The sequence below is a fragment of the Xiphias gladius genome, chromosome 21 (genome assembly GCF_016859285.1).
Source record: "Xiphias gladius isolate SHS-SW01 ecotype Sanya breed wild chromosome 21, ASM1685928v1, whole genome shotgun sequence".
Taxonomy (NCBI): Eukaryota; Metazoa; Chordata; class Actinopteri; order Istiophoriformes; family Xiphiidae; genus Xiphias; species Xiphias gladius.
In genome coordinates this window covers 9,299,183-9,322,791 of record NC_053420.1, presented here as the reverse complement: position 1 = coordinate 9,322,791, position 23,609 = coordinate 9,299,183, and the positions used below count along the sequence as shown (strand labels likewise).

The window sequence follows — 23,609 nt, the reverse complement described above, 5'->3', positions numbered from 1 at the left end:
AACTGCCTTTTATCTGGGTTTACGCTACTCTCCTAGTGTTGCATGTCCTCAAAAACGTTCCTAGAAGCATGCATTTAAGCTCAAAGAAGAAGCCTCTGAGACAAAAAAGTATAATGATTAACATAGATATATTTATTTCCTATATATATATATAAAAAATATATGTATACAGACAACACATATACAGTACACATATACTTTTATCAGAGAATTAAAAAAATTTGAATAGCAATGTTAAAAGAAAGTGAGAGCCTTTCCACAATGCGCAGGTCATTGCCATGTTTTTATTTTTAATGATACTAATAACTGTTCCGAGCACTGTTCTATATTCTCCTGTTTCAGAGCCTGTTCAGAGTGCCAAAGACACACTCTTACTAGCCATTTCAAAAGCATTTTCTTTAGTGAAGAGTTTTCCAGCAAACCTGACACATGTCCTGGGTTTAAATAGTAGAGATTTGCTCCACTTAGTTCAAAACTGCTTTCTGTGAAGTAGTTGTTGAAAGGCAGGGCGTTGTTCGAAATTGTATCGTCCCTAACCAGATTCATATATCAGAAAGCTTTTTACTGGCGTTAAACTGGTCAGAATTTAAATGGAGTCTGGCTGTCCTATGAAAAGCCTTTGATGGCAGAAGCTCGATCTGTCTTCGAAAATTGGCATCAAATGTGAATAAGGTTCTGATTCTAGGATTGTGTCCAGCTGAGTTTTTCCACAGTTTGCTCAACACTGCCAAGGTAACAGTCAAAGGCAGTAACGTCAATATGGGAAGTGATAATTAGCAGCAGTGTAGCAGATATTGGCTAACCTAGGGGTCCTCTGACTTCACTCCTGAGTCTCTTGCCTTTCTCCATCTTTTCATAGATGTCTTAGGTAATTAGAAAGGTGATGGATTAGGAGGAGGTCTGTAGCAAGAACTGTCTAAATGAATTCTGTCATGCCAGGATGTACATCTTTTATTCTTAGGGTTTCATTCTGCTCACTACAGTCTTTATCCTGCAGTAGCAAAATGTTTTTATGCCATTGCTGCCAGTATGTGCTCAGGATGCCTTGTCCACCTGCCTGTCATGAGGCTTCTGAAGTCGTCTCTCTGTCCAAATCCATGTTTGTTTTCATGTATCTTGAAAGGATTTTTAGAGAGCTATACTAGATAAAGTGGAGCAGTTATTTTTGTTGCGTTCCCAACATTAGCATAGAGGTGGATTGACATGTGAAAATGGTCAGTAACTTGAGGTAGGACCAGATTAAACAGTCGTTTAGCAATTTTCCCATAATCCTTTGGTGGAGGGCTCTGTGTGGAGACTATCGATGTTTGTTTTAAAAAAAAAAAAAGAAAAAAAAGAATGAACCTTTATGGACCCCCCTGCAATCCAACCAAGATCTTATTGATCATCAATTGAGTATTGATGTGGGTGAGTTGATGCAGAGCTATGTAGGAGTGTGTTTGTGTGTGTGTGTGTGTGTGTGTGTGTGTCTGTGTGTGTGAGAGAGAGAGAGAAAGAGAGAGAACCACTGAATGTCAGTGTCTTAGCCTGGTTGTACAGCTGCATTTATGCAACGGCCATTTGCATATCTGTATATGTGGGGGGAAAAAACAAACACTCAGTCTGACCAAAAATATTTGTCTATGCATGAAAATGCATTGTATCTTATTGTCTTCATTGCATTTTTTGGGCAGATATTTATGATAAATGTTGCATATATGTGTTAACATTTATGTTATGTTTTACACTGGGCACATTACTGTACCTCAGCCAAATTCACTGTAGCAACTCATATACTAGAAAACACAATGTTGTAGTTGATGATTATTTCTGCTTAAAGCACAAAGACGAGTAGAATCATCCTCATCTGTATACCCGCAGATTTAATCTGTACAATGTTTTTATTCCGTGGAAACAAAGTCAATTAAAAATGATCTTGTATTGCTTTATCGGGAGCACCACAGCCTCTAAAAATATCATCTCTCACATGCTGAGGGACCCACCAGCAAATCCACTCCATGAGAAGGGTGCCCAACAGTGAATACACTGAGAAATCTATGCAGAGAATGACTATCAGCTGGTAGTTTTGGGGGAGAAAGAAGGTTTAAGTAGAGATTTTTGTGTTTTACCTGGCACTAATTATATGTTGATCCTGAGAGCTGGCAGAGAATTTTGAAGCAAACCTTTAAGCAAATGTGAAACACTTTGCAATATTCTGCTACTGTACGTCAAACACTCACACGTTAGCTGAATGTGAATATGACCTTTCTGAACTTTGGGTTTGTTTGAACTGCGATGTCAGCTCTTTGAGACATGGCTCCTACATGGAAATTAAAAACAAAACAAAACTCATACATATGGGAAACGAGATGATCAATATGCAATCTGTATGCATGTGTGTGTTTGAGAAAGAACTTTTTTTTTTTTTTCATTTGACCCCAGAGCCTGATAGTGTGGCATCCACTGAAACAGTGTGTACAGTTGTTCACCTCACACCCCCCCGTCCTCCCCCGTATCATAGAGGCCTGAAAACATCCATCAACGTTGGTACAGTGGATAATGGATTTTCTTTCTATGAAATGAAATGTGAGAGAATAATGTAAATATTAACCAATGGATGATGGAGCAAAAACCTTGTACTATATACTGTATGTGAAGTCTGGATTTAAAACGTAGTATTATCTGCACTTTACAAGACAAAAAGGACAATCTATGGACAAGAAAAACATGAAATTAAAAATGCATATAATCCTTCCAAATGATCATAACCCTGACAAAGTAATATCAATAATAATTCAACTGAAATTGTTCTGAGTCTGTTCATTGTGTGCCATGCTTTAATTGTGATTACTGCACCTCTTTAGGTAAAAAAAATAATGTGATTTTTATACGGAAGAAGCACAACTTACTGAAAATATGTGAGGGGTGTTTTTCAAATGTCTATCCAGCCTTTTTCCCTCACATCCCATTGTTCGCAAGGTATTTAGTCTGCAAATGATTTGAGGAGCTAAATTTAGCCGAAGAGCGTCTGCGCTGATACAAAATGTAATGAATCGATCAAAAGCCTCTTTGTTGTTATTCTTAGGCCATCTAGCGCCTTTGTAGCCTCTGGCAGTGTGGAGGACATTTTCAAACGCCTCCTGGTGTCTTGGAGCTTCTTTCTCCCTTTAAGTGCACGGTATATGCACCCTGCAGTTTAAAAGAGAGAGCAGGGTGTTCTATTAATAGCCTTTTTGTTGGAGAAAGAGATAGGAGGAGGAGGAGAAACGTGAGCAGAGGAGGAGACAGAGAGAAGGGTTGAAAGGAGATGGCAGAGGAGGAAAAAGAAACAATTCTTCAAGAAATGCTTCACTGTGAACTTTCAGTGGCACTACAGGCCTGACATCCATGTGTAGTAAGCCAGAATCAGAAAAATGGAACATATTCATTATTTTTTTCCCCATAGATGCTCTTTGTTTGGGGAAAAATAGAGACATGTTTCTTTCAGATCCATAAATTCTACTGCTGCAATCTGAGACATTACAAGTAGATGAAAATATGTCATAGCTGTACCTTTAAGGTGACCTTACAATGCTGTGGTCTTAAATTTTGTTTGCTTAAGCGAGCCTCTCGACCTCACCGGTCACATCCACACCTGAGAGCACAGTTTTTAGAGTTAGCATAAGACAAGACGGCAGCTATCTGCTATCTTTAGTCCACTTGTGGTTTAACTACAGCTCTGCACTGCGAGCGGGAACACTCGGGGCCACGGTGCTGTAGCTACATCTCTGCTGTAGTCATTAGTCTTGCTTTGATCCACCGATGCAGTGCAGCACTCTGCAGCTCGCTCTACTGAAACCGGGGCAAACAGGGAGACGCAGGCAGGGTGATGCAGCCCAACCAAGGACACAGGCTGCAGGAACAAAGGCCTGCTGCAGGTGGCCGTGGCTGCCACAGCCTCGTTGCTGTTGTTAGGGAGCGGTGGGTGACTGAGTGTGTTGTTTGTCAGGGATGGTAGCATGCCCATAGGATCACGGCTGAGCAGTCATACAGGCTTGCACTGTTCCTACCAGCTTGTAATTAGAAGACAAGCGCTGTGGGACTTGCTGCTAATCCAACAGGGCTGCCCTGGCACCAGACCACAGCCCGTTATTAGGAGGTGTTCAGCTTTTACACTCATTAACTCCTGCCCTGATATCTGCCAGTGAGGCTTTTCTGTCCTCACCTGAGAAGAACTGCAGTCAGTCTATAAAAGGTTGAGTTTAGAGTTTAGTTTCATCTTCAGCATACTGTAGCAGTCACTGGGTGTGAGTTGTTTGGGTTGAAATGAAGATTATGTCGGTAGATGTTGAGTCTGACTTGGAATCTTGTTTGTTCACTGACAGGGGAATGCGGGAGAAAGCATTACTGCCCTCTAGAGGTGTTTTTGAAGAAATGAAAGAAAGGACTGTGCCTCAGTTTCTCTGACACTAGTCAATGAGTTAGGGAGAAAGATATTTTTAAGATTAGAATTTAAATAAACTAAACTGTTTTAAATATCCTGCATAAATACCAGTTGTAGAAAGTAACTAAATTAACTGAAGTACTGTACTTAATTACAATTATGAGATACTTTATTTGGGTGTTTACATTTTATGCCACTTTATACTTGTACTCCACCACATTTCATAGGCAACTAATGTACTTTTTACTCCACAACATTTCTGACTGCTATATAGTTACCAGTTAATTTTCAGACTAAGAGTTTACTACCTAGCTGTATATAAAGTAAATTAGATGAATTAGCTCCACCTTGACTTGTTAAAATAATAATCTGCTGCTTATGCATTTATTCATCAGTATACATTCTAATCGTGGCACATATAATAGTATGTCACTCACAGGGGACATTTTCTGCAGAACGAGTACTTTGACTTCGGATAGTTAAGTATATTTACTGATAATACTTCCGTGCTTTTAGGGGTACTTTCTGTATTTCTTGAATGCAGGACATTTTTTTCTTATTTCTGTATCGGTACTTTTATTTAAGAAAAGGATCCAAGTAGTTCTTCATTCGTCTAATCGGTAATTCGGTCTCTTCTATTGGTGAGGTAAGTAATGGTAGGGTTGGGTTTCGAGATACAATAGGACACATGTCCACCCCTGCTCCCTTCACAGTCATATGGAGGATCAATACACTCATATTGTGTGATGGCCCCATTAAGTCGGTGTGAGAACATATACACACACACACACACACACGCACACACTAGTACACACACCCTCCTCCACCTCTCTGGGGGGGACAAATGGGCCCGGTCAGCCAACCATGCTTCCAATCTCACGGGGGACGGTGAACCTGTCAACAATGCACAACGGACGGACAGATGCTCCGGAGCTCATATGCACATACAAAAGCACGAGACATGAAGTATTATAAAAGCAAAGACCAGTATGGAAACTGGAGAAAATCCTCTTTCGCATAATGACGAGGTGGGCTGAATAAACAAAGGGGAGGGGGGGGGGGGTCACAGGGAAACCAGCGATTATCTGGCTGCAGGACTCGATAGGATTCACTACCAGGTGATAATGTGGTGTTTGTACTCTACACATCAGCCTTCTGGCCTGAGATGTGAAGGGACTGATAAACTCTGTGCACCAAGGTTATGAATGAGAGGACAACGGGGCAGGGTAACAACAAAGCCCTTTGCCAGTGTGTTAATGTGGAGCCTGGTGCTCTTAAAATTTCGGTGGCACTTTCTAATAAGTCAGCTTTTATAAAGGGCTTATAAGTTATAACTACAGGCTTTATTCAGGGTTAACAACCCATTTACTAATGTTTATATATCAGTCTTTAATAAGAAGAACCTTTGAGTTGCGGAAAATTCCATTTGCTGGTGTTTATCCTCCTCCAGCATTACCCTTGACATATCTTTTTAGATAGTTCTTTAACTTCATCAGAGTATCTGGACCAAAATCTGTCTATTAACCACTTATTAAAGGACTTGTTCAAAATTGTGGGAAATAGATTTATTTACTTCCTTGCATTGTGTTAAATGAGAGGATCAAAACCAATCTCTCATCTCTATGTTCGGTAGGAAGCTCAGTAGAAATACTCTTAGCACATAACCGCCTGTAAAACCACAACATGTCGTTTTTTACTTTAAGTGCAAATTAAATAAACGTGATATAATGTGTTAATTAGTCAGCTTTAGAGGTGCCGGTAAGCAGCTATTGTTACCTTAGGACACAGCCAGGCTAGCTGTTTACAACCATTTCCAGTCTTTTTGCTAAGCTAAGCTAACAGCTGCTGCCTTCAGCATCATATTCACCCTGCAGACACGAGAGTGGTATTTATCTTTACATTTAACTCTCTGCATTTCCCAAAATGTCAAAATATTCCTCATAGTTCATGAGAACGTGTAAAACCCACCAGCATTTATTAATAGATTACCACCGTTTATAACTGCATTATAACCAATTTTGAAAGATGAATACCAGCCAGAGGGATTTCTCACAACCTTCAAACCATAACTGGGTTATTTTGATGGCTTATAACTGATGTATAAGGCAAGAGTAAAATATTTATTTACCACTAATGAAGCCATTAGTAACAACCTACAAACAGTTTATCAAGAGTGCCTTATGAGACAACGGTACCAAAAGACTTACTTTGAATCAAATTAATTATTTCAGGTTGATTTTGAATTTTATTTACAGCCTAAATACTCAGGGTAATAGAAGTGAGCCCTGACCGTGAACATAAAACATTCATAAATAACGGCAATTCGGTGAATGTTCAAGAAAGGGGAGAAGAGTAGTGAATAATAGGTACACAAAAATGCCCATATCCCATGTGATGGCCTAAAGATACATGTAGTTATGACAGAGGAAATGTGTGTTCCAGTTTCATACTTGCTTGTACTAAACTGTGCAAACACTGACCCTTCTCAAAATGTGTGTTAAAATAAGTCAGTCCAGTAAATCTTTGATCAGCATCGTTTAACTCGGAGTGAAATCTGCATCCCTGCTGTTGGCTACATACACATCTTGTGGAGGCCATTTCCAACATGTCAACCAGGGAAAAAATGTCAGAAGCTTTAAATATCCTGTGTGTGTTAATATTTTATCAACATCTCAGTCCCAAGGCCTCTTCCCCCTTTTAAATTCCTGCTTCCAACTCTGAGATCGTGCACAGAGCAAGAACGGGAAATCTGAAATGCTTCCCCCACAATACATTTTGTTTAGACCAACTAGCTCTTTTTGCCTTCCCTCCACCTTCTCTCAGCTCATAAACGTTGTTTTTTTTTTTTTTTTAAATGCAAAAAAGGCCCTTTTATGCTTATCAGCTGGCAAACGCACATCCCGAAATTGCATCTTCCCTTAAAGAAAATGCGGTGGCTTTTATCGCAGCAGATGTGAAAGATTGTTTTATCACATCAGAACAGAGAGGAATCATTTGGAGAAAATTAAATCTTGATGAAATGAGGACGTTCAAATGTGCTTATTAAGCGGTCCAATTTATAGTGACAAACTGAGCCCGGCAGCAGAGGGAAGGCAACGTCTTCATATGTGTGGGGGGTAGTTATGGTGCATGTGTCCTACTGCGTTCACGGAGCTTATTCATTATGTATGCAATGATCTCTTGATGACGAGAGGGCCTCTTGCCTCAAACAAAGCGTCGTCATCACTTTGTGGATGACAGCGCTTGTGTTCCTCTGCCTAAATACAAAGAAAAGACTAGGTGTTCATGGATGTGTACTGTATGTCCAATTCAGGTGAACAGTAAAACTATTACTCAAACTAAACAGTTCATCGTAAACATCCAACCATTCATTAACAGACCAATTCTAATTAAACTTGAACCCATCGTACCCATCTGTAGTTGTCTGTGCCTACATTTTTACCTCCACCAACTCCAGAGTAAAATATCCATATCTATATTTATCTCTTCTGCTGCTAACTGCTCAACTTTGTTCACTAGCTTGTTGCAAACTTTGTATGTTTGCCATTTTGTGCTGAGCAGGTAGTGTACTGTTGGTCTGGACGGTTAATGGTTCACAGTGAGAGTGAACCAAAAAGTAATTAAAGCCGTGGGCCGTAAAACCAAAAATAATGAGCTGAAAGATGCTAAAAGGCTCCATAAAGCTTGGGAACAGCAGGGTGATTATTCTTTAAAGGTTTTCACTTCGTGTGACTCCTTTCACATTACACGCGGTCATTTGTCCCATTGTTTATACACAAAAATATTGATTAGTGCAGCTTTAAATGCAGTGCAGTCAAATATGTACTGTACTGCCTGACCCTAAAATAAAATAAAAAGTAAATGTCAGTATTAGAATGTGAGACACTGGAGCTGGCCGCCCTGTGATGCTTTTAGCCCCTGCATGGAGTGTTCAAGCCAGGTGCAAGCAGCCAAGGGCAGAGATAGTGAAGCGGGTTTAAATGCTTGCCTTCATTCATTATGTATGTTTGATCAAAGAGAGTGATCCAGTAGAAACCTCACGGAAGTGAACAAAGCCTTTATACAGTGAAGAAATTATTTCCATCGTGTTTGTTATCCCTGCTTCTACAATCTTCTCAGGTTCTGGTGTAAAATAATATTTCAAACACAGCATAAAGGATACACATTGTTCATTGGTTTATACAGGAACACAGGCATCTGTAAACACAGTAAGAATACCTCTGGTTATCAGTAAACTACCACTGGCCCATTTCTTTGTTTTTTTTTGTTGTTGTTTATTTCTTTTTATTGGACCCATACTGGTGCGTGAAAACCAGTGCCATCACTTGTACAATCTTAAAGATTTATAGCGGCTCTGTTGTCCCGACGCAGCAACCCATGCACCCACACCATAGCAATAATGGCTAACAAGGCTCCACTGGATACCTGTCCATCTGCCGCCAGCAGCATGGCAGCAAACCAGGGCTTTTTCAGCACCTTTGAGACACGCATGCCGGGATATCTAATTCCTGCACATGCCAATACGCTGAGGCTACACAAGGCAACCAGAGACCTCACGAGGATTCAACACAAGGGTTTGGTGCAGAAATATTTTATAAGCCAAGGAGCAATGTTGTTCCAGGAGAGTATATTAGCAGCAGGGAAAGGTATGATGGGTACTGTGTGAGTTTTAGAGTGGCACGGTGGTGATAAGGCCTAGACTGGCCTCAAATGAAAACTGTTGAATGTTAATTATCTTTTTTAGGGATAAAACAGTTTGTTAGTTTGCTATGTTCATGTTTCAATGTAGTATTGGATATTGGCCTGTCACTGTCATTAACCACAAATACAACCAGTCAGTCTTGAATCTTGATAAACACTGTGCGCCAATTTTGAATCTTTTGATTTCTGTCATATTTTCTTTCAAATTAGCTCCTAACATAAAGTACAGCTGAGGCTGATGGGAAAGTCATTAGTTGTGTAGGTATTTGGTCATAAACCAAAGTATGAGAGAATCTAAACATTTGATCTGATGACGGTGCTAGATGAAAATGTAAGTGATCGTCAACATTATTACAGTCAATCCTGAAGGGAATATGAATGTGTGTAGAAAATCTCATGACACTGTATCCAAACGTAGTCATGAAAAACCACAAACCAACCTAAAAACCATATGTGAACCTGATGGAGGCATTAGAAGAAATGTCTAGCCTGGCTAAACACTAGCCTGTGTTCAAATCATTATCCATTTTTGAAGTTTGTTTAGAGGCATTTTAACTTAAGTTGTGCTTCTTTCCCCAGTTAGAGTGACTGGTAATGTTGTGTGAGGAAATGGTATTGGGGTTAAAAGGAACAGTTCAACATAATTACATTAAAAAAAAAAAAAATCTTTTTTTTTTTACTGATTTCTAGCAGTATCTATTTGCAGAAAGTTTGAGTTTTTCACAAGGTTTTGAGATATGTGTCGGAGATTTCTGCTGAATTTTCTCTGTGGGGTTAAATTATGATTAAAAAATTATATTTCAAAAATTCACAGGCCACATCTGTTTCCACAGTCACTTGATCAGTGGTTCCCAACCTTCTCCACTCGTGACCCTAAAATGAAGTCCATTTGTGATCCCTCTTCAGGGGTTGTGGACGTAAACTGTCAGCACTTCAGTCACGGAGTCAAATTTAATTCTTGGACTCTTTGAACAGGTGAAATTATGCCGTATTTCACAAGAAAAAAAGACTAAATGTGGATAAAGATTGGAAACACACATAATTTTGTGTAACAGAAACATATTTTTTTCTTTCTTATTCCTTCAATCATCCGGTGATCCCTTGTGCTTCTTACCTGAAGGCCCATTGGGGGGGTCCTGACCCCCAGGTTAGGAACAACCTCAACTGCAATTTATTTGTCAGTGTCATTACAAAGTTCACAGTTCCTGCTTTAAGTTACATTCATTTAGTCACGGTGGAATGCCAGATTTTTCCCTGGTGCATAATACTGTCTTACCTATGCCAGCGAGTTCCACGCGTTGACGTAGCTGTGAGAGATTTTAAACTGTACATTTCTAAAATTTGCATCTGTAGGTATGGGCAGATATCCTGAGTTCAGGTATCAGAAATGGTATCAGGAGAGGAAACAGCTGGATTGGTGTATCTCCAAGTTAAACCAAAACTATGGTGGTAGACGTATAAATCTAAATCTTCTATACAATTTCAGTGGACTGACATTTTAATATATGTTACCTTCTGATTTTGACAGTGAGCAGCCCAACTGCTGTCCGGATATATGACTACAGAAATGTCTAATACACTGGTATTGGCCTTAAAAATATCAGATTCAGACAAACCTTATGCCAGCCAGTCAGATGAATTTCATGATAAACTATAATAGCAGATTGTAGTCGTGTAAATGTGAACTGTCACTCCCTCTCTTTTTTTTAATCTATCAACTGCCACTGACTTTCAACAAAGAGTAAATGGACAAGAGAGAGGGCAGAGAGGTGAGCACAGGGACAAAAACTGGCGTATGACCAGTGAATCCTACACACGAGTGTGAAATATGATAGAGAGCCAAGCAAGAGCACCTGGCAGGCAGACGGACAGGTTCAGGACTTTACTAGCAATGAGAAAAATGAGCCCCATGCTGCACAAACAAAAGTTCGCTTAAGTTTCTGGCTAGTTACACTGATGGGGGGCGGACGGACGGACAGACAGACAAGGGGAAAGAACACGGTTTGTATTCAGAAAAGACAAAGAATTAAGAGGCTTCAGGTGACATCTACTGACCTTATGTGAAGGTCTTGTAGATTTTGTTGCTGCATTACTACAGTATTACAGTCCCTAAAAATATTTGTAACCAAAGGTACACCGTGTGTTCCCTGTACAAAAGCTGAAATAACAAGAATAGGTAGCCGGGTGAGGATTTGTTTATTTGCGTTGTACTCAGACTGATCAAATCGATTGAAACTGTGTTGTTGGTCAAAACATCTGTCTTGTTTTGGCCACATTTAACTGTAGCTGCCCTGCCTTCTGTCAAAACCTCAACTGCTCCTTAAGACTCTGCCGCCGCCGGGTCAGATGCTTAATCTAAGAGGATGCGTGGGTGAGTTTGGACAAGCTTCTTTCACCGCTGGATAACGAGGTATACTCAATTTAATGCTTGTAATATTAAGACTGATACATTGTGAGAATACTGTAAAGAATAGAACAATTTGTGTTAACGTTTAAATAAGCCAAATTAGAAAATACTCAAGGAGAAACTGATACACCTTGATTTTTAGACTGCCCTTAAATAGATAGTGTTAAATTGAAGCAGTAAAACTGATAAATGAAACGCTAATATGATTATTTTTGTTGTCAGAGTGGTATTATTATTGTTGTTTTCCTTATTAGTAGTGATAGCATTGACACCTTTAGGATTATGATGCTGAAAACTTTAATTGTGCATTACATTTCACTATTAAAGTCCTTTTTTATCTGACCATCAACAGTTTGGTGTTAAAAAATGTCAGCTAAGATTCAGTCTCATGAATCGCACTGATCATTTCTCCTCATGATGTTTTGTACACTACAGCGGGCCATATGGGAGCGTGGGGAGGACACTCGGGAGGCTTTGGATGAGCTTGGAGCGCCTGCAGCCATGGATCCTCCCCATACAATGGTGAGCAATGTTGGTGTCAAAATAGTAGGTGATTTACGGCATTCGTCCTCCCTGTGTGGCTGTTGGATGGAAAATGAAACTTCCCAATGTGTGTGTTTGTGCTTTGGAGGAATCTACAGTGTGTTATGAATTTAAAGTGTTCATCAGTTTATATTAAAGGATGGTTTTGTGCTCTTAACAGCAGATGAAGTGACGAAAAAAAATACAACCAAGGAATGGTTGTTTGCAAAATAAAAGTGTAATTTAATCAGTGACTTTAAACCACTGAGGATTGCAGTGCTAAATGTTGTGGCCGCACTCTGATTGGTTTGTTGTGAACACTCACCTCCCCCCCTGCTGTGTCGGGTCCAAGGAGTCATCCAAGATTAGCGCTTGTCTTTTGATTAGTGAGGCTGGAAACAATCCAGACGTTTCAATTAAGTCTGTAGTATTTAGTCCACACTGTTCATCTATGAGGGTGATTCTCGGGGCTGATCTCCTGTGTTGCATAATCTCCTTAGTGGAGTAACGGCGCTCACGGTCAGCGCAGGCATCTCTATCAACAACAGGCCAAATACTTGGTCCAGAAAATGAAAGGAAGTGTGCACTCACAGAGGACAGAGAGAAAACTGTTTAAATAGGTGAGAATTTACTGATAAATAGGCTGATTTAAAGTCCCTCATCAATAAGTTCGCTTATTGTTACTTCACTTTCACCCTCTCTATGCAGAGTGATCTATGTATGTGCAGAGTCTGACACTCTGACAGCAGCACAGCTTAATCTGAGTTTAATATGAGTGCATACGAGACGATTTTGTGACATTACAAATAGTCTGGAGGTCAATTATGGTCCAATACGCAACTTACACAAGTGTGACGTGGAAACTTGATGCCTCCAGTGCACATAGACTGAGAATGGACTTTTCAGTGTCCAGACAACCCTGTCTCCCAGAGATTATGCTTATATTAAGCTAATTTGTATGACATGTTTTGAAAGAAACATAATGGCAACCCGATTACGTTTTCTATTCACCTGTTACCAGACACCCCCATTTTTACGCACAAGCCTGAAAATAATGTACCAAAAATAAAAAGGTTACTGTTGTTCAACCCTTTCAAATTCAGTCATTGCCCTGGTCTCCTTTGAAAAGTAACTCTTACATCCAAAAAGTCAGAATGAATATAAGAGGCATAAACATAGTAGAAATTAAAGTTTGGGTTTTTTGTTTTTTTTTGCCTCACCTATGTTTTGTGTTGCCATAAAAAGGGGAATATAAGGCCGGCACTAGTATCTCTTGTGTGGCACAAAAGATGTTTGACACGTGGCGCCATAGCCACAAGGCTATCAAACAATGTGCAATTGGTCAAGGCTGGGTGAAGATTGAGTCCAGTACAGACCAAAACGCAACTAAAGTCGCGCTGCAGAGGCCAAAGTGTCCCACTGGGGGGACAGTGCATTTTAAAAGGTTAACGTAAAAATAACTTACCGAATGTATCCGTAAAATATATATCAAGACAAAAAATTGTATTCATACTAGAGTATTTTTACATGTCGTTTAACATGTCATTGAAGTGAACCATTTACAGTATACTGTATTTATGATGCTGGGTAACACATGGTTTAATGGCTTGTGAAACTCAGGCGGTAGGGCAGTTTTTTTGTGATGCCCGAGTTATCAATTTGTGACATGAATTTGAGAATTTGCTTTTCTTTTTTCTTTTCAGACATTACTGCCTTTATTTCATAGTGGCTGTAAACAAAAGACAGGAAATGAGGGGAGAGAGAGGAGGGATGACATTCAAAAAAAGTCTACTCTACACTTTGTAAAATAGCTTTGAATTTATGCTGCTCCCTCTGCCTGGAACCTTTTGCAGTCATTATAGACTTTGGTCTCTGTGAATTCAAATCACTGATGCAGAAACTGGCTGCCGAAGTTTTGATGTATTTTAGAATCTTGATGTCCAATTAACTTGGTTTTAGTTTGGTGTCTTGTGTTACGTGTCTGTAACTCATTGTCATTGCTGCCTACCTTGGCCAAGACGCATCTGAAAGGGAGATTTTCAATCTCAATGAGACTTTCCTAGTTTAATAAAGATTAAACAAAAAAAACGAGACTTAGACTGGGGACATTGCAACTAAATGGTCAGCTTTTCAAACCCTCAAGCCTCCACAACGCCCCATATAGCTATTGTTTTCAATTGTACTTTATTTTCAAGACCATAGAAGAAGTTTCCAAAAGAATTAAATAGAAATAATAATTTAGTCAAACCTGATTTTTTTTTTATTAAACATTATCAAAACTGCATCTTTGTATCTGTCTTTAAAATCTCATGACCCCATCTGGATATCAAGTGTACCCACCAGGGATCCCAAACCTGTGACTGATCACTGCTCCTGAGTTCAAGGCTCGGCTCTACTGAGAGCCATTAACACTGAATCCATATGAACGTGTGGCAGTCACGTGAGGTTTTGAATGAACACTGTGTTTTGGGCTATATGGGGGTTTTATACACTGTAGCTGCAGATGCCCTTGTATGCTCCTGATCCGACCTTGCATGTTATTTGCAATGAGAGGAGCCTTTGCCACAATATATAGGATTACTAGACTGGAATAACCAGCTGTCTTTACAACAGCGATAAGATTACTACGCTGGAATATCTAATCCGTACTTCCTGACATGCACTTTGAAATCCTGTCACCCTTAATGGATGAGCATATGGGCTTTTGAGATAGAATTACTTAGATCATGTGCACAAGATGAGTAGCTCAAAGCTTCTGCTACTGCCATCTACAGACAACAGCTTTTAGTATTTTGGAACTAGTTACTGCACGGGTTAAGAATTTACATACAAGGGGGCGACCTGACGCCTAGGGAATTTAAGACACAGACCGTGTAGTCGCAACGTCTTGTGCTCGAGTCCGGCCAGGGACCTTTGTTGCCTGTCATCCTTCCGCTCTTTACCCTCGTTCCCTGTCATCTTTCTATCGTTCCTGCCAAATAAAAGAAAAAAATGACAGAAAAACAGCCTTAAAAATACCGTACATTACAACGATCCAACAATAAAAAACGGTACCTTTGAAAAGTTTAAGTACATTTTGCTCATTTTATTTATTTATTGTTTTATTTAAAAGGGACAGTGCACATTAATGAACATTGCTGTAAATATGCTGGAGCTAACCAAAAGGCATTTTTTCATCCATGGACAAATGTTAATGGAGTTATCGAAATCATTTATAAGCATGCAGAGCAATATTAAAATGTGAAGAGACTATTGATATTAGTAAATTTAAAAAATCATACAGGAAATCATTATACATACATATATATATATATATACATACATACATACTTTTACTTAAGTAGCATTTTGAAAGTAGAAATACTTCCTTCACTAATAAAGTTCAGTCACGTCAGTGTTGCGGATATAATTGTGTTTTCTCAGCAAACGTTGCTATTCCTGCCAGGCATCCATGGCTCAAAGTCGAGCTATATAAAGGTGTGCAGTGGGTGTTTATACCTATGCAGCAACAGTATAGTTCACACACGAGCATACTGACGGAGAAAGTGCTTTGTCAACACAGTCTGTTAACGGGTAAGGTGACAATGTCATCGGGGGGAGAGCTGGTCTGGATGCAGGGAGGGAGGAGGGATGGATGATGGATCGAGGGCTGTACGGAAGGACAGAGGGAGGGACGTTATCCCTCTGGTACCCTGTCAGGACTCCTGGGACGAGTGACACTGCAGTAGCTGCAGTCCACCTCATCCTGTAATTCATATCTCACCCATTTACCTCCCCTTTCCCACTTTTACTGACACAAATTGTTTGGCAGGGGAATGGATCGATTATTTACCCTCTCTGTCTGACCTGCGCAGTCTACGTCTCGTCCCCTCCACTGTCCATCTTCCTGTCTCTCTTTCCTTGCGGCAAATCTTATTATGAAGTGTTTAAGTGACAGGTCGTGCCTCAGCTGACTGTGTTCTCAATGACATATCCAGGACGGTGCAGGATCACACGAGAAAAAGATCCCCATACTGTACATCGAGGATGTTGGGACAGTGCGATGTTTGTGCTTGCACATGCAGGACCTTGTGTGTCCCTCTACTCAATACTCTATATGGATTGGCATTCCTGAACGTATATCAAACAAACATGCCAAGTTTATATTCATGAATGCACATTTGCATGATGTTCCCGTGAGCACACACAATGAGAGTCCGGGAGATGACGGCGCGTGACGATGTATAGCAAAGCATATCCTGTGAAGACTTAAAAAGGTTTTCTGTGACCTTGAAGCCGTGTGCCCGTGCCTGCAGTGGTGCTGCGTGCGCCGCAATGTTACAGGGTACTAGCAGAGAGCCAACCCCCGGGTGCAGCAGGACGAGAGTGAGATGAGGGAATGATTTCTGACTTCAGCTAACTGGTTCTCTGTCAGGTAACACAATATTCAGCCCCCGTTGCCAAATTGGCCGCCCTTCTGACAAAGTACAAGATTAACTTTGATTGAAGTTTTTGTTCCTCGAGAGATTTCAGCAGACCTAGGAAAAAAAGTGTAGCCTTTCTTTAATTTGAATTTTACCTTTTAATTAGCCTTGTCATATTTTTTCAAAGCCACAGAGCTACTTTATTAATCTGACAAACTTTCAATAGCTGGCAGGTGCAAAGGTGCTGGAGCTGGCAGGGACAACAAAAATGAGAAACCACTTACACATCTGCAGGATTTTCTTGAAATTGCTGTTTTTACTCTCAACCCTATTACAAATCTATATATAACACCTCTTGGGGAAATGTGTTCCAAGAATAAATTACCTCAGTGAAGCATTTGAGTATTTCAATAAATTTGGCCGTAGTCCTTCCTAATTCTTGTTTTTCCAAAGAGGAACTGGCATATGTTCATAGATTTGCATCACGACCACCAGGCAGGACTATTACAAATTGAAAAGAAATGTTGTCTGGAGATGTTTGGAAAGATTTGGAAAACATTTGTGACAGTTTCAATATGACTAGACTTTCATAGAATAGTGGTGTCAGATGAAACGAGCTCACGTCAGCATGTATTACTAAGGTTGTAAAAAGGAGAAAGCTGAATCTCCCAGGCAGATGTGCACTGCTGCAGGTATGGAAAGCGATGACAAGTGCTGTAACGGGGGAAGAATACTGTATAATCCCCAAGGTGAGGGTGGATTGGATGATCCTGCATGTGGATGCTTACTCTGCAGGAGAGGGGGGAAAGAGCGGGTCCCCACTCTCCCTTCGCCACGTCAAACAGCAATTGGCTCTTGGAGAGTAAATCTCCTATCAGAGAGTTACCTATAACGTCTTCACTTATCCCACTGACAGAGGAGGGAGCAAGGAGAACAAAGCCAGGTGACCCCCACATTCAAAACACAGTAGGTTGCATGCATGTGTGTGTGTGTTTGTGTTTGTCGATGTTTGTGTGTGGGCACGTGTATGTTTGTGAGTGTGTGTGGGTACCTCTGGCATCTCTGGTTTCGTATAGGGTATCGCATTACCCAATGGGAGCTTTAATAGAGCAAGAGACAGTCTTGATTGTGAGTCTGAATGAGGGAGAGGGTGAAGGGAGGAAGGGGGAGCAGAGCGCAGCTGCCAGGCAGGGGAGGTAGAGAGGGCACGACAACTTCTGCAGAGCCGGGGACACGGGTGAGTGGTTCGGACATCTGTACGCAGCTGGATCTAAACTTCGCACTTTTTAATTAAGTGTATATTTGCACGTATTCGTGGGGATTCAAATGTTCTGATCTAATAATGGTGGTGATGTAGCTGAACCTGTAGTCTTTTTCAATGTCAGCTCAATGTGAGGAAAGGCAAAGTTAACGCAGTGGTAAGATTTTAGCGGCAATAAGTTGCTTTTAGAAACAGTTAAGTGTCTAAGATGCAAGGATGTGAACCTAGCTACACTTTTCCGTCGTCATTTCTCTTGGACTCGGTAACCCCCCCTTTGCTGACATGGCACAATCAATGCACTTGTTTTTTTTTTGCATAAGCCGTATCATGATATCCTCACATAAGAAGATTCAATTCTATATCCTGGACTGCTACCTTATCTGCCACAATGCAAGTGGAAATAGAGTCAGATGAGTATCTCTGAGCATGGATGGCCCCCGGTGTCAAGTGGACAGAGAGGTTGCAACTTAAAAGTAGATGTCGGGATTTGGTTACCTGCCCAAACCAGACAAATAGAGTTATAAACGGCTACTTAGAGATAAAGTAAACATTATGCTGACAGACTATCCCGAACAGGATTTGGTGGATTACCGTAGTCAGTAGTTAGAAACTGACAAACATTTAAATATCGAGAGGAATAAATGTGTTTTGGGTTTTCACGATTGTCTGCTTTCAGTCATAAGTGAATGCTCAGATGTTTTTCCATAAGGAAATGAAATATGTGCACATGAGCAGTAATAATACTGTCCATACTCATTGTAAGCACTTTCACAGCTGAACTTGCAGACTTTGTGTTTTCATTTAAGTCATGAGAGAGAATTGAGGAAAAAAAAAAAACTGCAAGTCAAGTATCAGATGGCAGGTTCTCTGCTGATGCAAACAGGAGCTGACAGAATCTCTTTACCAACAAAACTGTATTGCACCATTTAACAAAATATAAGACAACTTTGCTTTTCCCCTCTTTCACAGATTACACAGAGGGTTGAATCCAAAAGTAGCATACAGCTGCCTGAATGACAACCAGGAGGAGAGACGCCCTGCCAGGATCTTCGGCGTGGCACTGCTGGTGGTGTCTCCTCTGTCTCCTGCACTCGAAACACAGTGGTAGAGGGAGCTGTGGGTAGTGACAAGACAGGCAATGGAGGTGCCTCTTGTTAATTTTGAGAACATGGATGATGTCGGGATCAACCTGGGTGATCCGAGTGATTCTGGATACCCGACTTCACCCACCTCAGAGGCCCCTGATCAGAATCTGTTAACCCACCGCCTGACTTCTCCTCCCCAGTCGCCACACAAAGGACGACATCGGCATCAGTCTGGTCAAGAGGGGTTGTCACCGTCCTCCCCCCAGACTCTGACCACAAAAGCGAACTCCAGCAGTGGAAGCCTGATCTCAAATCTGAAGCTCCTGATCAACAGCGAGTCTCCCGCTGACAGCGTCTTCAGTAAAATGGCGAAGGATTGCTATGAGAATGAAGATTTGTTTGAAAGACATTGCATGGAAGAAAAAGATGAGAAAGTTGTCATCAATATTTCAGGCCTGATGTTCGAGACCCAGCTCAGCACCCTGAATAAGTTTCCAGAGACACTGCTTGGTGACCCCATGAAGCGGATAAGCTATTTCGACCCAATGAGAAACGAGTACTTTTTTGACAGAAACCGCCCGTCCTTTGATGGGATTCTGTATTACTACCAATCCGGGGGGAGAATCCGCAGACCAGCCAATGTTCCCTTAGATGTTTTTGCTAATGAAATCATTTTCTACGAGTTGGGTCATGAAGCGATGGAGCAGTTCCGTGAAGACGAAGGGTTCATTAAGGAGCCAGAGGTCCTTTTGCCCACCAACGAACTGCAACGGCAGTTCTGGCTCTTGTTTGAATACCCAGAGAGCTCCAGTGCAGCCAGATCTGTAGCCCTGGTTTCTGTGTTTGTCATCGTCATTTCCATCTTCATCTTCTGCCTGGAGACTCTGCCAGAGTTCAGGGAGGACAATGACTTTATCCCAGGTTTAACTCACATTATCAATGGCACCCAAGACAGTTCTGCCCCTCATCCCGCCACTAAAGACCTCGTGGCTTACATCACAGACCCCTTTTTTATTGTGGAGACTATTTGCATCATTTGGTTCTGCTTTGAAGTCGGTGTCCGCTTTGTGGTGTGCCCCAGCAAGAGTGATTTCTTCAATAACATCATGAATATTATTGACATAGTCTCTATAATTCCCTACTTTGTAACCCTGGGCACAGAGCTGGCTACAACCCCTGACGATGATGTGAACTCTAGTCAGAACATGTCCCTGGCAATCCTAAGAATCATCCGACTAGTGAGAGTTTTCAGAATTTTTAAGCTCTCCCGACACTCAAAAGGCCTTCAGATCTTGGGTCAGACCTTGAAAGCCAGTATGAGGGAACTGGGACTGCTCATTTTCTTCCTTTTTATAGGGGTCATCCTGTTCTCAAGTGCCATCTACTTTGCAGAAGTGGATGAGCCCCAGACGCAGTTTGTCAGCATCCCTGATGGCTTCTGGTGGGCTGTGGTGACAATGACCACTGTGGGATACGGAGACATGTGCCCCATTACCATGGGAGGCAAAATGGTCGGCACTCTCTGTGCCATTGCTGGTGTCCTGACCATTGCCTTGCCTGTCCCAGTCATCGTCTCCAACTTTAACTATTTTTACCACCGAGAGACTGAGCAGGAGGAGAAACAGATGATGGATGCAGCAGCAGAGGCTGCCCAGAAAATGTCAGCAGCTAACAAGTATGAAAGCACACCTTCACTAAACAAAAGTAACGGCACCTGGCAGAATGAGAAGAATGGCATGCACTGAGAGAGAAACTAAAGTGTTTATTTATATCCAGGGCACGGGAAATACACAGACAAATCAAATATGTCTGTTAGTCAGATAACATTGTTGATAACAGTTTATCTTTCTCACTATTTTGTATTCCAAACAAGGTAGCATTTGTGCATATTATTACAGTATTAATAGGCACTATGTGGTGGTGAGACAGCCTTTACATAAGTTTGTCTGTCTGCTTGTGGATGTGTCAAAGTGCAATTAACACAACTCAGCAACTACAATGTCAGTTAACCTTGACGAGAAGATCTGAAAGGTGTAATTATCTTTCGTGCAATTTGAAGAAAAAAGTGATGGCTCATTTGTACTATAGACAAATGTTTCACCTTGAAAACCAAGTAAATATAGACGTGAAAGGCTAGGTAAGTTTTAAAATATTCTTCTGGTTTGTAACAGTGTAAGTTTATCCCACAAAAGAAAAGAAATCAAAAACGGTTTTGATAATCGTAGCATTTAAAGCTGCATATATACTCGGAGCTCATATTACACTGTTTACACTTCGTCATATTCAGCAAAGTCTAGATAGATCTTGGCATGATTTTCAAGGACAGGTAAACGAGTCCAGTGTTGGGCAAGAGGCCGTCAGCGCATACATGGTCTTATCGGCAAGCCTGTAGTTGTGAATGGTCAGCCGGCAGCACTTCTCCATATGACACAGTTTAACAATATCTCTGTGATGAATAGTGGCACTTTAGCAAATCTGCTATTAATCTTGTAGAAACAGTAGGCTACAAAATATAAATTAAGCCATGGAACTGCTTCACATTCACCGTATTATAGTACAAGCTGTAGTTGCATGCAACATTTTCAGTTATTAAGTCACAGGTTATTTTGTCTACATTGTTTCATTTCATATTATTCAGCATTTTGCACCAGATTATGCAAATTTGGCTGGATATGCTCTAACGTGTCATTATAATGTGAATTTACCCTTTACAAACCATATCAATTCATTGCACTGCATTGAGAGTTTTTTTCAACACATCTCTTAAGCACTCTTGGAGCTTTGCACCATCAGCTGTTGACAGGGAAAACACATTTACGTTTCTCCGTTTTGCCTTTGTTCTATCATTTGAATTGCATGGAATAGTGTGCCGAAATGAGGTTTAACTCTTTTGAGCAATAACTGAAGTTTGACATATTTATTGTAGCTAAATATATTACAGTATTTTAATCATATAGTGATGATCATTATATCCGATGTGATAGGGAAAGCCAATACTTCAGCCGGATTTGTGAAATTATGACAACAGATGATGGCATTTGTGTCTCATTTGGAAATATGAATCGGTCCTATATACTTTATGCATGCCACATTTTCAGTCTTGAAAATGTATGTGAGTTTATTATACAGATAAATACAGCTTGTATTGAAACGGCAATGGATGTATTTGTAACTCAACGAATGCCTTTCTAATAATCCTACAATATGCAATAATGATGACATGTGGGTGGAGAACAAATATGTTGCATTTTTCACTCATGGACGAAGCAATACCTTTATTAAAAATGAAATGCAATAAGGTGGCATCAGCAAGTCACGTGGGTACTCAGCACTTTACTATGTTATGAAGCACTTAATATTTGAGGACTGTTACTGTATGTGTCAACATTGTACAGTATACAGTGTCATAATTTGCTATGTTTTATTTATCCTGTAAAGAGTGCCTTTCATTAAACATGTATCCTAACTGTGTGAAGTTTCCCTCGGAAGATTTGATCTGGAGGGAGGATGGAATTTCTGGGATCAATTGTACGTGTGACATTACGACATCAAGCAAATTTAAAGTTATTCAACTTTTTTCCCCCTGTGTTCAATAACAATAGTAATGAATGGAGGTGTAAGTGTCAGCGTACGGCTTCAGGGCTGAATACTCATTATCAGCTCATGTTAGCTGTTATTAACGCCTTCTCACTGCTGGTTCTCAGTACTGAATATTATGATGGCATCCCTCTCCCTCTCTCTCCCTCTCGGTCTCTCCATCTATCTCTCTATCCAAAAATGTTCCCCCTGCGAGTCCTGCCTAAGACTGTGTTACATCACGAGACGGAAAAAGATCCAGTTTTTTTTTTTTTAAACATATATGCAACAGACGGACATACTGAGGAGGTTTTGCTGCTGTCTGGGATATTCATCAAAAAAGTGGAATAAAAGCATAATTAGCTTCCTCTGTCTATTGGCACACTTCACTAGACAGGGAAATTCTAGTGCTGCGTGCTCGACAATCTCTTTGACTGGCATTGCTTCAAAAGCAAAAGCATCAAATTAAATATTCAGACCGGATGAATCATTTATAAGATTATCTATCTTGGCCTCCAATGCTCGGAACTGGCTGTTTCACTTGATGCTCTACTGTCCCCATGCAGTCAACATCAAAGACAAGTTCTCGGTCAATATGTTAAATCATTACGTCTTGTTTGAAGGGTGTGCATTTGCATGCGTGTTGCTTGTGACTTTAGATTTTCTGAGCCGATTCCTCCCTCATCGAGATGAAGCTGTTGAAGTTGTTTTCTGCCGAAAACATACGAGATGTGTTTTTGCAGTCTGTTCAGAGGCGTGTTAATCCAATCGCTACTTAATGGTCAGGTCCTGCTGATCCCGGATCGTACAGTGATATCCCAAAGATGAGGCCTGATAGCATCTTAGACTTTAACAGACAGGTGACTCTGGCAAGGTCAAAGCCAATGTGAGTGTGTCATTAATAATTCATTGTGTGTTCAACAAAGAGATCACATCCATCCTGCCTTTGCCCCCCCCCCCCAAGAAATCCATTCACAGACCAGCACATAGTCCAATCACTGTGACACAGCAGACTCTCCTGCAGCCCTTAATGGATCTAAAAATATCACCGTCGCATGACTCCGTTCTTCCCTTTACTCTCTAAGTCACAAGCCGTGTCCCACTGCTTCAAGGGACGGATCTCGCGCGAAAGCTCAGTGAGTCTCATATCAGTAGATTGGGTTACTGTTTTGTCAGCAGACATGTTACAAGCCAATATCGGAGCTGCACAGACAGCAGCCTGCGCACTGGAGTTCACGCCCTCCAGAGGGCA

At 40.8% G+C, this 23,609-nt stretch overlaps 1 protein-coding gene across 1 annotated transcript; it reads left to right on the top strand.

Moving 5' to 3' along the window:
* Positions 1-18,825: 18,825 nt before the first annotated feature.
* LOC120783367 (potassium voltage-gated channel subfamily A member 10) lies at positions 18,826-20,526 on the top strand. Its single transcript, XM_040116324.1, has one exon. It carries the CDS (start codon positions 18,835-18,837, stop codon positions 20,524-20,526), a length of 1,692 nt encoding a protein of 563 aa, XP_039972258.1. The 5' UTR covers positions 18,826-18,834.
* The last annotated feature ends 3,083 nt before the right edge of the window (positions 20,527-23,609 follow it).

Coding starts and splice junctions, on each gene's coding strand:
- LOC120783367 (XM_040116324.1), top strand. CDS start 18,835: ATGGAGGTGCCTCTTGTTAATTTTGAGAACATGGATGATGTCGGGATC.